Source organism: Phalacrocorax aristotelis, chromosome 2 (assembly GCF_949628215.1).
Source record: "Phalacrocorax aristotelis chromosome 2, bGulAri2.1, whole genome shotgun sequence".
In the NCBI taxonomy this organism is placed as follows: domain Eukaryota; kingdom Metazoa; phylum Chordata; class Aves; order Suliformes; family Phalacrocoracidae; genus Phalacrocorax; species Phalacrocorax aristotelis.
The window spans coordinates 106339325-106354126 of record NC_134277.1 but is presented as its reverse complement, the minus strand read 5'-3'; the positions used below and the strand labels follow the sequence as shown (position 1 = coordinate 106354126).

Here is a 14802-nt window from a genome sequence, read left to right as displayed (position 1 = left end):
ATGAAGGTGGTACATCAATGACGACCTGCCTCTGCCTGGTTATACTGGAAACAAAGTACTTCATTACCTAACCCATCTCTGGTGCGAATGGCGAGAATCGTGAAGGTATTTCCCAAGAGAGGTTTCAACAGTTCATCCTGGATTACAAGTTGAGAGTCCACCAATAAACATGATTTCAGAAGCCTGGACACAGATGACAAGTATTGAAGTAGTAATAACACCTGTTAAATATTTTTAAAAAGATATGAAATAATGCCATATATTTGCACCTTGCACATATTTTTTTCTTAATTTAAGTACTCACATTACACGTATACAGAATCATGGAATCATTAAGGTTGGAAAAGACCTCCTCAGCTTATTCATAACATTTTGAATTAATACACACCACTTAACAGAAATAATAGGATACAAATTAAAAATTGCTCTCAGTTTTTACTGTAGAAGATGAAACAGAATTCTTAGTCTGGAAACATGTGTGAAATCAATTTTCTAGTGACAAAGAATAAAGTTCCTTGTGAGAAAGTAATGACTCTCCTTATATGTACATATTCTCTGGAAGCTTACAAAGAAAAACATAAAAATGGTCATTAATATTGATGAATATATGTGTATTTCCTGAAAACAGAAGCTCAAGTTGAAGCTTTAGGAAAAAAATAGTATCCTGACATATTTATTTTTTATTCTCACAAGATTTCTGCAGAAACACATTTTCTCTATAACCTGGGTATCTTTCTTTGAAGTAAATATGAATGCAGAGCAGCAGAAGCTTTAAAATGGTGCTGTGCCATGAACATAGTATGTTCTATATATTATATATACAGAGTTAAATTTGGTACAAAAGTAATTCCATTGGCAGGAACCCTATACGCTTTGCATACATCGAAATAAATTGAGAACTATGTAAGTGTCTGCAGGATTGGAGACAACACAAAGCAGCTGGGTTTGTTGTGGAAAATAAATATTAAATGTGTCAGTAACTGTATCTGGCTCATACTTCAATACCATACATAGGCATTCTATTACATGATTTCTGTAACTGCTAAACTCAATTTGTATTTTTAAAACACAATTGGTTTTCAGTTTGATGGTTCTAGGTATAGTTCTAACACAGAAATTGGTCTGTGTTGAATATAACATGGTTTATTTTCTTTAAACCTTGTCTAAAGCACAGAGATTCACATGAGTGTAACATACAGCAGTGTGTCTGAACTATGTTAATGAGTATAGATTATGCAAACATTTAATATCATAATTTTAAAAAATTAGAAAGTAACAAACACTTCTCTAACCTGAGCTTTTACATGTTCTATATGACATGGATGACCCAATGGAGCTTTCAGTTCCAAGATACATCTCTCAACCAGATTAGCGCTTACAAGACTAAAATAAAATAAAGTAATTTGGTTAGAAATATACTTAATCAAACGACTAAACATTCTACTAACTTAATATTCCATAGAAGAGAGCATTTTAAATAGGCAGAGTAAAAATAAATTATTAAGAACTTTCTTAAAATAGTGGGGTTTAGCAGCAAGTATAGTGCAATAGCAACTATAGTAGCTGTAAGTTGTTTCAAAATAGTCTCCACAATGGCTGTGACTGCACTGGTAAAAATTTTTTGTTTATATTTGATTGCTTATTTTCTTTCTTGTAGAAGAATGAACAGCTATATAATAATACAAACTGCTTTCAAAAGAAGGTCTTGGGTGTTTTTTTTTCCCCATTAATTGCAGTATGAATAACTACAAAAGCTCTTGAAAACCTTAAAAAAAAAAAAGAACTAATTTTCATGCTTCACTTCAAGACTTCCAAACATTTTCTACAAGTGAAAGAATTTGTTAAAATGCAAATGGAAACATGGAACACAATCTGAAGACTATTCTGAAGTTGGCATTATTTACTCTCTTTTAGGGTGAATGCCCTTGGCTCATCCTAAAAACACTGCATACAATTAAAAAAAAAAAATCATAAAATGAACCGAAATGATCTACCTGGGAATACCTGACTATATCATGTTAGAAAATTACCCCTCCAAAAAAGATGACTAAATGGCCATCTAGACAAAAACCTAAAACATTACTGAGGAAGACAGTAGTCCTGTAGAACACAGACACTACGAATGAAATCACCAGTGTGATTACCTTTTCTGTGAAAAAAAGAAATAAACCAAATTCCTCTCTTTTGTTGACTGTGTTTTTTAAAAAAGGGCATTTCTGAACACTTTGGAAGCAAGAGGTGATCAATATATTTAACAGTTTTGGTAAGAAACACTGGTAGATCTCATTTAAAACTTTTCACCTCTATTGCTACATGTTGTTTGTCGTTCAGCAGTTATTGATCTCATACCTGCTGAGAGCTGTTAGCAAATGTGCTTGTTGAAGAGCAATTCCAGTATCTTCTGGTGTGACAACCAGCAGATTGTGCAGAAGGCTGCAAACAGCTGACAAAAGGGCAGGTGTGACTACAGCACGCTGTTTAGGCAGAGTAGCAGACATGGGAGAATCATGTTGACTTGAGGATTCTGTGGTGGTTGTATCACTTTGACCTACAATATGTTTAATGAAAAACAGAAAAGAAAAAGAAAAAACACAAAAAGGTTAGAGCAGGTACACAAACCAAACTGCTTTTTCTTTTTCATAAAATATCCAAGTTCCCTCGACATTTAAAACAGTATATTCTGGAATGAGGGGAAAAAAAAAAACCAAACCAAAACCAAGAAATCAGATACAGGGAAGTGTTATTTAAAACAGTTCTGAAATGAAATATTCCTTCTACAAGGCACTAACAATTGTTAAAGATTAATGGTAAATTTGGGAGATACAAATTTTCACTTCTTTCCTTAACAGAAAAATATTTTATATTTGCAGATATCTATTTCCACATACGCCATTTTATATATTCTTTCACATTATATACATTTTATCTTTCTACATATAAAGAGAATTATATACACAGCTGTCTGTGTGTGTGCATGTATGCATATGACAGATTTAGCAAAACTGAGTTTTGAAAGGATGACTGGATGAGAGGAATAGAACCTGTTTTGATTTATATTTCAAGCAGTATCAACCATTTTCACTTATTTCTGTCAAATATATTTCACTCCATTTTAAACGAAGCGTTTTATGTTTGTGTTCCAAAACAACTACTAGGAGCATTAATGGTGATTGTTCCATCAATACGCAAGCTTTATATGCATGTACAAGTACTGGAATATGGGAGGCTATTATATGGTGTTCATCACTACGTGCACAAACTCAAAGTTTGACTGACTTACCTTGTGCCATAAGCCGATCAACTACAGACTCAGGAATAAAATGGGTTGAATTTGTTGGGACTATTGCCTGGAGCTCAGCAACGCTCCCCAGTGATGGTGATGCAGACCGAATCTAGAAAGACATAAAAGGGAAACTAGTTGATTCCAGCTTCTATAGAGCAGCGGTGGAGGGAACCAAACCACTAACTCACCAAACCAACAAGCTCATAAAACCAAAACCAATGTAAAAATTACTGTTCAAAACTAATTTGGTTAAATTTTGCTCATTATATGTATGTATATATATATAAAAATAAAAATTATAAACATCCAATAATTGAAACTATTGACAGATGTGCAACACTGTGAAACATTTCAGTTAAAAACTGATCAACACCCATCTTTCTGGAAATTCCTCCTCTTAATCCTTCTTTTTCATCCACATAACTGACTCAGTCTACATTTGGACAAAGATAGAAAGGCATTACTGAAGCATTTAAACTCAAATTTTTCATGGACTATTTGCTCTACTGAGAATATCAGTGCCTGCCCATTTGTACCGGGACACACTCAGATAAAAATATCACAAGTGCATTAGTCATCAGCCAAAGTTGAAGTTCTAGAGTCTTTCCAACTCCGGTTACTTCTCTTAACCTGTGATCCTTGCACGTATTCATTTCATAAAGAGATGAGATTTACACAACAGTAGATAATTTTCTATCATACTACCATGCTCCTTCTGCCAATTATTGCATGCTTTCAAAAGTTCCTCATGCTCTTGCAACTCTGTTTAAAACCACAAGCTTGAGATCAGAAGACCTAGAATCTCCACCTTAGTAACATGCTTTTGAAAGACAAGACCTGTGACCTATTTCAAGTATGGGATAAGCATCTCCTATGTCAGGTCACTTTTTCACTTCTGTTTTTTGTTTTCTAGCTGGACAATCTACATCAGATAAATTTTCTTCCAGTGTCCCTATATAATGTAAAGGATACAGAATGTTGGGGAAGCCTGTGAAATTCTAAGACAGTCACAGCTTGAAGGAGTCCAGACTTCTCACAGTGAGCTTTCTAAGGAAGACTGAAATATTTCAAAGGTTTTCTTAGAATTTCAAAATTTTTATTAGAATATCATTTGGAATATTTTTTTTTACCTAAGGAAAAGTCACAAGTGACTTAATTGACAAGAAGGATGGAGGGAAGGAAGTTGTATATTACTCCCTTCCTAGATATTATGTCCTTGCAGTTAGCTCACTGCTTTCCAGGTTTTGCTGTGATATACTCAGCAGCATTTTGAGCTACAGAAACTCTCTACTTAGTCTTTTCTTACCCCCTAGAAGGTTCAACTCCACCTCTTCCCCCCATCGCTTCCAAATATTATTAGGCTTCTATCAGAACATCCTTACTTGAGACCAGAGTCCCTGCATGACCTAAAGGTTGCCACCTCCATGCCGTAACTCCCTTCTCTCTCCTATTTTCCTCTTGTCTCCTCTACTGTCTATCCTACAGTCTTGAATCTTTCTCCTCAAGCACACTCACTTGTTCATCAAAAAAGCTAGAATGTTATTGTAACACAGAAGACAAGCTACAATAAGATTTGGGGTGCATGTCTGAAACCCATGATTCACATATAGCTTGGGTCACATACACTAGAACATGCTTGGCTAAATTATTGCCTTGTTAGCAAAACACAGTACCAAACTGTACCAACCAACTGAAATTCAAATTCTGTTTATATGAATAAAACCCATATTTGTCAACTGAAATAAAGTTTCATGCTTGCTGATTTAAATAATTATTAAAATCCAATATTTATATTAGCATAAATCAATCCATCATGACACATGGTAAATTCTGCATATTTTCAGTACTATACGGCAATTCCAAGCTTCCTAATAAATGACAAAAACCATAACTTTTTCTTTAAAAGTACAAACCCAAAATGCAATTTCTAGAGTCCATATGGTTCTTTTGCAACAAGTAAAGCCCTAAAAGGAATTATTACTATGCTAAGAGTAATTTTAAAGATATTATTATGATTTTATACAAGGTTTCACATATTAATAAATAATATCTTCTACATTGCACAGCTCTTCATGTTCTAAAACTGTCTAAACACTTTGGGCAAAGAAATAAAAATAAGGTCTTAGATATGTTAAAAAAATAAGATCAGTAAAAGCTCTATCTGGTTAGAAAAATATCAGCTTCCTGCACTAATGGAACATTCATTGGTAATTGCTTCACAGCAGAGCATGGGTTAAAACCAGAAATTTTCTGCTATCTTAACAAAAAAAACATAGAGTAACACAATGAGATTGTTTCCATGATGTTCTGCCTTCCAGGAGAGAAAAGGTATTACTGCTTTTACACATCACCTTTGATAAGGATGAACTGGGGGTCTGGAACATTGTATCTATTAAAGGATATTTACTACTGCCACCATATTCTTTCTGGGAGCAAAGCAGCATTCTGTTGCTTAACAGTGAAACACCACACTTCAGAAAGGAGTTTAACTGGGGAAAAGAAAGGGATGTGTGGGTGGACATGTTGACTATAGATTAGAACTAATACAAGAGAAAAGAAAAACTGTTTGATTGGAAATACAGAAGAAATGTGAGGATTTTGCCATTTATCTACTAGATATGAATAACAGGTCTTTTCCTAACCTCTAGTATAAAAATCCCTTTAATACACTTGCAGAGATTAATTCTATTCAGTTCTCCTTTCAAAGGTTTAAATCACTTAACTGTATAGCACTCTGATAACCATGGTTCCAGAAAATAAAGCACACATTTTTATAAAATAGCAAGATTTCATAGGAAAGAATGGCCATGACTTAAAGCTATCTGGGAAATATCTGTAGATCTTTAACCTGCACCATTTTTAGCTCAAGTTTTTAAATAACTGCTCATTTTGCACAGCAGTCCTGGGCACAGAACAGCCCTAGTGTATTTATGCAGTGTGAAGCAAGTTGGTATCTCCATCCTAACTGGTGTTCTCAGTCATATGTACTAAACACAAAACAACACATTGGCTAAAATAAGAATAAGGATTTGCCCTCCGTAATGATAACCAGAGCGAACATTTAAACTATGAATTCTATAAAAGGCAGAGACTTTTAATCTTCTCAGAATTGGACTTTTTGCAGTATCCACACTCCAGTTTAGAGAAAAATAAATTGTCAAAAACCTGTAATCCACTGAGATCTTAAAGACACCAAATACAGTGCATATGAGTTAACAGAGTACACGCAATCCAGCTATGCTGCTGTTTTTTACGTGACCTTGAATCATTGTTTTCACCCCTACTTTGCTATTCTTTACTCTACAAATTGGGGAAAATTGTACTTAAGGTCTCTGCAAGACCTCTGAAAGACTATTTTATAGGCTAAAGTAAAACAAGAATAATTTCTGTTATTAATATACTTGCTTTTTAATTTTCTCAATTTTACTTTCTGCAAATTTGGGAAAAAAAATGGGGATGGGGGGAAAAAAGATGAAGCCAAAAAGTAATTTAGATACTATTTTCACTTCAGTTTATATGAACCCTGTGTGAAATCAGCCTTTCATAGCAGATAGCTCAATTCAAGTATTGATTACTTGAAATCTGAAAACAGAGAAAAATAATAGTGTCTTTTTGTCAGAACTGCTTCCAAGTAGATTTGAAAAAAACCAAAATCCAGCAGGCCTTTTCTCGGTCACAGAAAATAAATCCATACAATTCTGCAAAAAGACACCACTTTTGCTTCTACAAAGATCTTCAGGATGTGGCTTACTGAAGCAAAAAGCAGTTTTGGCTTCTTACTCTGACATCCTTGGAATGAATGGATATAGACATATTTAGAAGAATTTTTTTTTTTTTTTTTTTTTTTTTTTGCTTTTAAACGTTATTAAAATATCAGAAGAGCTTCCAGTTGAAATGATTCTACTTGGTTTGATAGCTGGTAACTATCAATTATTTCTGGCTGTTGTCATCAAATCTGTTCCATAAACAAAACCACCTCCCCCCCCCCCCCCCGCCATTTTTCCCTTCAGTAGACCGGCAGACTCCCTTTCAGCTGTGATAGGGAAAGTATGCCATCTAGTGGGCATGGAATAACTACATCTTCCTGGTACCATCAATATATAAAATTTAGAGACAAACTTCTACAAACTTTTGGTAATGACATCCTAAATGTACTTCTTTTTCACATACATCAAAATGGAAAGCTTTGGGACAAAGTGTAGGAACATAAAATGTGAAGTTATATAGGAATAACTGAGAAATGCCTGATTTCAGGACAAGTTTGTTTTTTTAAAATTATTTCTAAACTTTACTAGATAGACACTTAATAGTCATTAACTGCCCTCTGAAATAGTTTGCATTTAGCTTTAGTTCCCTTCCTCTATATTTCTTCTCCTAATTAATACTGGCATTGGAACATCAGACCTCTACATCTTGCCTTCCAGCTTGGAAACTTACCATCTGTCATGTCAGCACTGGTATTTTTTTTAAAGGTAAGAAACTTAGTTAATTGAAAAAAAATCTACAGCTGCTAAATAGGTCAATGAAGGACAAACAGAAATTAAATTAACTTCTGTAAATGACAACCAAAGTTTTTGTGTGAAATCGTTTTATGTATCAGGGAAAGAAGGAAAGCAAAACCAAACAAAAACCAAACTTGAATAAAACTAACATTAGCTCTAAGAGCATAATCTTAGCAAATATGAAGTCTACAACATCTGGAAGACTGATACAAATGAGCATCTTAGTATTACACTGTGCCTTCCACTTTAAATAATTAACTGTCCATTTGTTAAACTATGATGCTACTTTACACATATAGATACTTGAAGTTGATCTAGTAGACTCCAAATTATTTTTCCTTTTTTCTTCTTTTAAGGTACTGAAGCTGAAGCAATTTCATGTAATTAATTCTTCAACTCTCCGTGAGAACTCAAGTACAACTTCAAGTAGATTAGACACTCAACCCTGATAAGAATTGCTGAAATTTAATTTTTCCTTCAAGTAACATGAACAAAACAAGATGAAACTTGTTCAAATTCTATTCCTTTAAGAAAGTGGCACTCAATTTATTCAGTAAGAAGTAATTTGGAAACAACTGCTTTTAAACAATCTGAGATTCTTAAGTAAATGTTTTTTAATCAGTACTCATGCTCACATCTACTTCCTGATTTATATGTGCTTTCATTTATTTTAGATTCAAATATTCAAACGTCTGTATTTGTGTTTAAAATAACCCTAAGGGGTTTTGGGGTGGTGTTGGTGTTGTTTTGTTCTGGATAAATGAAAATTAAATTCATTAATAAAATTTCTGAAAAAGAAATTTTAGCTTAAAACTTTTTCCTCAATTATTAAAAACATGCCAGATAACAAAAACAGAAACTAGACAGCAATACATTTATAATAAAGAGACAAAACAGTAAGGAAAAACTATAATTGTGAAATGTTTTGAAACTAAATTTCACTACTGGCTTTTCTATGCTTTCATTTTTATCATGATCAACAGCAAAACTGGGCATAACAATTTTAGTTAATAAAATAAGAGAGTATCTTGTTGTGCTTTAACAGACTGTGATATCAGCACATCTGTTTAGCTGAAAGGAAACTTCTGAGTTATGATTCTATGATTCTGTATTACATTAGATATTTATTCATGAATCAACAATTTTTGAAGAAAATACAAAATAAAAATGGATTTCAGTGCAACATATCAGAGTTTCCTTGGAGTTATGCTGCAGTCACTGAAAATATATCATTTTTATAAGGTAACTAATGAATGTTATAAAAAGCTTCCCCTACAGCCTGATCTGATATTAAAAAAAAAAAAAAAAACACTTACTCTGGAACTGAAAGAATGTATTTCCTTTGCATTTGCCATCTTGAAAGACAACATATGTTTACAGCCTTTCACTCCTGTAATCATCCTAGCCAGAAACAAATTTTTCAAGCAGCCACCTGCTTTCTTATATTTTCCATGTCTATTTTGGGTCTTACACTTGTGCCACTTTTATGTTTTATAAAAGCATTTTCAGAATCCAGAGTTTATTACAACATACAACATAAGTTTAACCCAATGTACTTCTGCCGTTTTGAATAATCCAGTTCTGTAGCTATGTAGTATAAGTATAGGTTCACTCTGAAAGGACAGTTTGGATAAAAGCAGCAGAAGTGACAACTGTAGATGGAGATGACTGCATTTTGTCAATAAAGCCAACTACAAAGTAATGTCTAGAGAATATATCTTGCTGTGAGAAGCTACCGAATTTAGCACTGCCTTATGCATTTAACTAGTCACAGTAAGCTATTTTATTTACTTTTGCTCAGGTAAATGACTGTAAAAGTTTTCTTTAACACAGTAAAGCTACTCCAGAGTAAATTTCAATTTAGTTTCAGCTTTTTAATTTTCAGTTTAATTTCAATTTTGTTTTGGGTTTTGTTGGGGTTTTTAAAAGCATTTTTAAGAGTACTAGTCTTCAAAGAGCTTCATGAACAACTTTATATTTGAAATAAACAGATTACTCTGTAAGTTACCATAGTTTCAGACGTTGACTGAGAACGTGAAGATTCGCTTTGGCTGGATGGAGCTTTCCAAAGATTAAGAGGATCATCAAAATCTGTATGAAAGAAGAATTAAAATTGAACACAAAAAAAGTTTTCTTTTTCATTACTACAAGGCCAGCAGAGAGCATAGAACATAACATGTTTTTCAGAGGATTGTTTCCATGAAACAGAAGTAGCCAATCACAGTTATCCTTCTGAAGATCTCGCAGTATAAGCTTTCACACACTGTGCCTATGAATTCTTATCCAGCATATCCCTTGAATAAGAAGAAATTAAATAAAACACAATTTTCATCTGCAACATAAAATAGTCTGAGAAAACCTACACAACTCAAACTGCAACTGCATAGCCTTTAGTAATTTGAATTAGTTCAGATTCAGTTTTATTTAAAACTTAATAGTACAAAACTATTGAACATACTGGGGTCTTACAGCACAAACATAATGAGCAGATGTCCTTGTCTTCAAAAAACTTCAAATTTGCATTTTAAGAGAAGCAGTTTCAGGAGAACTCTTATTCAGAAATATAATGAAGACAGAATTACTTTGCAAATCTGTTTCAGAATAAAAAGTGCCAAAAATTTTATAGCATGAACCTGTCAGTAACAGGTTTTGAGACTTTCAAATATTTAGAAAACAACAAAGAATAAAGCACTAGATTACACAGATTGAGTGCAAAACTCACAAAAGTAGAAATCCTACACATATCTTCGCTAATTACTAAACTTAGCTAACTAATTTTATTTTTAACACAACTTTGTGGATGACTGTTTTTTTGTATTCCTGAAAAATGTGAGGAAAATACACAGGGGAAGAAAAATGTCAAAACTAGTTTCAGGAAAGTAAACCAAATCAAGATCTTCTATGAACAGATGACAAAGGACATATTAAAAAGCAGAAACAGGTCATTATAGATAAATAATACAATTCTGAACATATGAATGAAATATTTACAGGCCTTTCAAGCACTATAGTTTTAGAGAGGGAGCAAACACTGTCCTGTCCTCCCTTTTATAAATAAACCAAAATTTTGTTTCTTGTTCCTGAAATATCATAAACGATTCTTCCTCTTTTTTTTTTTTTTTTTAGCTTTGCTTTTCAATGACCTGATAAAACATATCTCAGCTGCTCACTAAGAAGTTCTACAATCCTGGAGTTTGAGTTGCTTTTAGATATGATATTGCACCAGCTAATACAACTATCAAGAAGCACAAATAAAGGGACGCCAGGAGGCGTGAAATGCGTTGGACTGAAAAAAAGACACTTTTAAAGGAAGCAACCACAGAAGAAACTGAGAATTTTTAGGGCTGGAATTCTGTATACTGCTGAGATACTCCTCTGATTAAATCACTGAGTTAACCAAGAGTATTTCTTTTCCTTGGGTCTGTCATGAATTCATAACTTGGTAGGGGAAACAGCATTCCTCTTCTGTTCATGCTTCTGTAACAAATTTAACAGAAGCAGACCTATCAGAATTCCTACAGAAAAAGGAAGTTATCAGAAGTAGTCAACATGGATTCACCAAGGGAAGATCATGCTTGACCAACATGATAGCCTTCTATGATGGTGTGACTGGCTGGGTAGACAAAGGGAGAGCAGTGGATGTTGTTTACCTCAACCTCAGTAAGGCATTTGACACTGTCTCCCATAGCATCCTCACAGGCAAGCTAAGGGTGGGTGGACAGTGAGGTGGATTGAGAACTGGCTGAACAACAGAACTCAGAGGGTCGTGATCAATGGGGCAGAGTCTGGTTGGAGGCCTGTAACTAGTGGTGTTCCCCAGGGGTCTGTGCTGGGTCTAGTCCTGTTCAACATATTCATCAGTGATTACCTGGATGAAGGGATAGAGTGTAACCTCAGCAAGTTTGCTGATGATACCAAGCTGGGAGGAGTGGCTGATATGCCAGAAGTCTGTGCTACCATCCAGCAAGTCCTGGACAGGCTGCAGAGGTGGGCCAAGGAGAACCTGATGAAATTCAACAAAAGCAAGTGCAAGGTCCTGCACCTGGGGAGGAACAACCCCATGTACCAGTACAGGTTGGGGGCTGACCTACTGGAAAGTGGCTCTGTTGAGAAGAGCTGGGGAGTGCTGGTGGACAACAAGTTGACCATGAGCCAGCACTGTGCCTTTGTGGCCAAGAAGTCCAACAGTGTTGTGAGGTGCATTGAAAGGAGTGCCACCAGCAGGTCGAGGGAGGTTATCCTCCCCCTCTACTCCACCCTAGTGGGGCAACATTTGGAGTACTGCGTCCATTTCTGGACTCCCCACTTCAAGAAAGACAGGGAACTACTGGAGAGAGTCCAGTGGAGTGCTACAAAGATGATAATGGGACTGGAGCACCTCTCTTATGAGGAAAGGCTGAGAGATTTGGGTTTGTTCAGCCTGGAGAAGAGAAGGCTGAGGGGGGATCTCTTCAATACCTATAAATATCTAAAGGGTGGGTGTCAGGATGATGGGACTAGGCTCTTTTCAATAGTCCCCAACGATAGGACAAGGGGCAATGGGCACAAGTTGGAACACAGGAAGTTCCACCTCAATATGAAAAAAACCTTCTTTCCTGTGAGGGTGCCAGAGCAGTGGCACAGGCTGCCCAGGGAGGCTGTGGAGTCCCTTCCCTGGAGACATTCAAAACCTGCCTGGATGCGTTCCTGTGCCCCCTGCTCTAGGTGTCCCTGCTCAAGCAGTGGGGTTGGACGAGATGATATCCAGAGGTGTTTTCCAACCCCCACCATTCTGTGATTCTGTAACTGTTTAAATCCGTAGACTTAGAAGATGGAAATACAGAGATTTAAGCACACAAAAAAGAAAGAAACCAAAAAGAACTAACTAAATAATTTTCCTTCCCTTGAGCAGTTCTTATTGAGTGCTCTGAAGAATTTCCTAGGTTTCTAAACTTATGATCATAATACATATTTGGCCAAGAACGTGGGTTCACACAATGCATCATAGTAAGACTTAGAAATATTGTTCAGACAATGATTAGTCAATACAAAAGTTAGACCTGATATACTCCAAGGGTATATAGGTTAGAAAAAAAAAAAATCAGTCCAATCTGAGTATTAAATTTGATATCTATGAATTAAATTATACCTGAATGTCTTAGAATGCAGCTAACTTCAGCATACTAGAGTCCACTCCTACTGATGTGTCTTTGAGGTTGAACACATCAAGCAACAGAAGTAGGAGTCTTAAAAACAATCCATACATTTCTTTTTCCTAAACTTTCATTCTACTGGTCTGTCATAGTCACAACCGTAAAAATTATTTTCCCCCCATATTTTGCAAGAAAATATATTACAGGACCAATGATACCTTTCCCACTTGTAACTTTTTGAAGATGCAAGTAACAGTTCAGAACTTTTTCTGACATATGTTAAACTAGTGACTAATCTATATCTTAAATCTTCAGAGCAATATTTTGACTTAACAGCATATTTAATTCATGGTTTAGATATTCATTTTCAGTTCCATTTTTAGTAAGAATATTTGAGGTAAGTCACTCAAAACTAGAAGTTATTTAAGTGGTTTTAAAATACTAGAAGTTTACATTAACATCACTTACCAATTATATCACCTTTTTCTATGATGAGGTTGTTTTCCTTGGAAGAATTCAAATCAAACATATAACATCCTAGGTAACAGTGTTTCACCATCTGATTCACATGTTCATAGAATTGGCAGTGATACAAAAGGGCCTTAAGTGCAGGTTTTCCTGTCTGTGAGAAGCCAGAGTCTTCATCGTGTACACAGGGACCCTGAAGACACAAAATTCAGAAATATAATTTCTTTATTTTATGTAAAAGATTCCTTTAAACTGTCAAAAAATCCTGAATTAAGCCTAATACTCCCTACGTGTGTATACACGTAGCTGGTTTACAGATGCAAAACTAACAGATGCAAAAAATCAAATGTAGATTTTATTAAGGCTGACCTAAATCATAATAAATTACAAAAACTCTAATGAGTTAGAAAAATAGAAGTAGTTATTTAGCTCCTGAGAAATTTGTTAACAGCTAAACAGAAAGCCACAGCAAGCTATAACTGGATGGTTTTAATCAGCATATGTATCACAAGACTTTACAATTTTAAAGTCTCATTTCATTCTACTTACAGATATCAACTAATGCAAAAGTTTTCTTCAGAAAAAGAGAACACTCATACTAACATAAGAGTAAATATCCTGAAAAGGTCATCCTGTTCTAAAGTATACTGCCATCTATCCATGTCAATCTACTATGATAAAAGATTTATCAGAAAATGAGATAAGAAGAAAGAAAGTCTCTTTGAGGAATGGTTTTCAGTCATTTCTTTTTAAATACTGACTTCAGGGAAAACTTTCTAGAGAAGTGGATTTACACCTGAAAAGAAAGACTTCATAGTCTTATTTCAAATAAACAGTTTGATTTGACTGCCTTTGTTACAGTGTTTCTCCAGTGTTTTCTATGGTAACAGAGGAAAACAACAAGTTTTATTAAGCTACAACATAACCTGTTTAGCATGACCATAAAAATTAGAAGTTTTAATTGGCAAAAGAACCTAGACTGAGAAAAATTCAAACTAATTACATTCTGCAAGGCAGGTTTAGGAGACAACTTCAAAAAGATGCTAGTTAAAATTACAGAAAGAAAACTTGTCAGTGCTAATTAGAAACTTTGTTTGGCAGTCAGGAGAGAGCAGAGGTAGATCAACTGCAAAGAAGTAATTTGAAAAACACCATTTGTCCCCAAAAGGCTCTAGTTCTTCCCCAACCCCTCCATTTACACTGAATGTTCATGTTCCAAGAAAACAGAACAAAGAACAGATCAAGTAGAAGGAGTAAAACAATTTTATGTTATAGGGTAAGTTATAACCAGAGTTTTGGATGGCTACTGATCATCCTTTCTGGTTTCTGTAATATAAAACCAGACTATTTTCACTATTTGCTTTTTATGCCTATTAATGGAGAATCAGATATGACAAACAGCTTGAAGAAGAATGTA

At 34.7% G+C, this 14802-nt stretch overlaps 1 protein-coding gene across 4 annotated transcripts in view; it reads right to left on the bottom strand.

Annotated features, from left to right (window-relative positions):
- Positions 1–14802, bottom strand: part of RTTN (rotatin) — an 88979-nt gene that overhangs the window by 21306 nt on the left and 52871 nt on the right. For all 4 annotated transcript variants that reach the window (XM_075084594.1, XM_075084592.1, XM_075084593.1 and 1 more), the window contains 6 exons: positions 13386–13578; positions 9794–9876; positions 3281–3392; positions 2350–2548; positions 1293–1383; positions 68–221 (listed from right to left, as the gene is read on the bottom strand). In XM_075084594.1, the coding sequence (XP_074940695.1) occupies positions 68–221; positions 1293–1383; positions 2350–2548; positions 3281–3392; positions 9794–9876; positions 13386–13578 (832 nt within the window). The remainder of the gene's footprint in view (positions 1–67; positions 222–1292; positions 1384–2349; positions 2549–3280; positions 3393–9793; positions 9877–13385; positions 13579–14802) is intronic.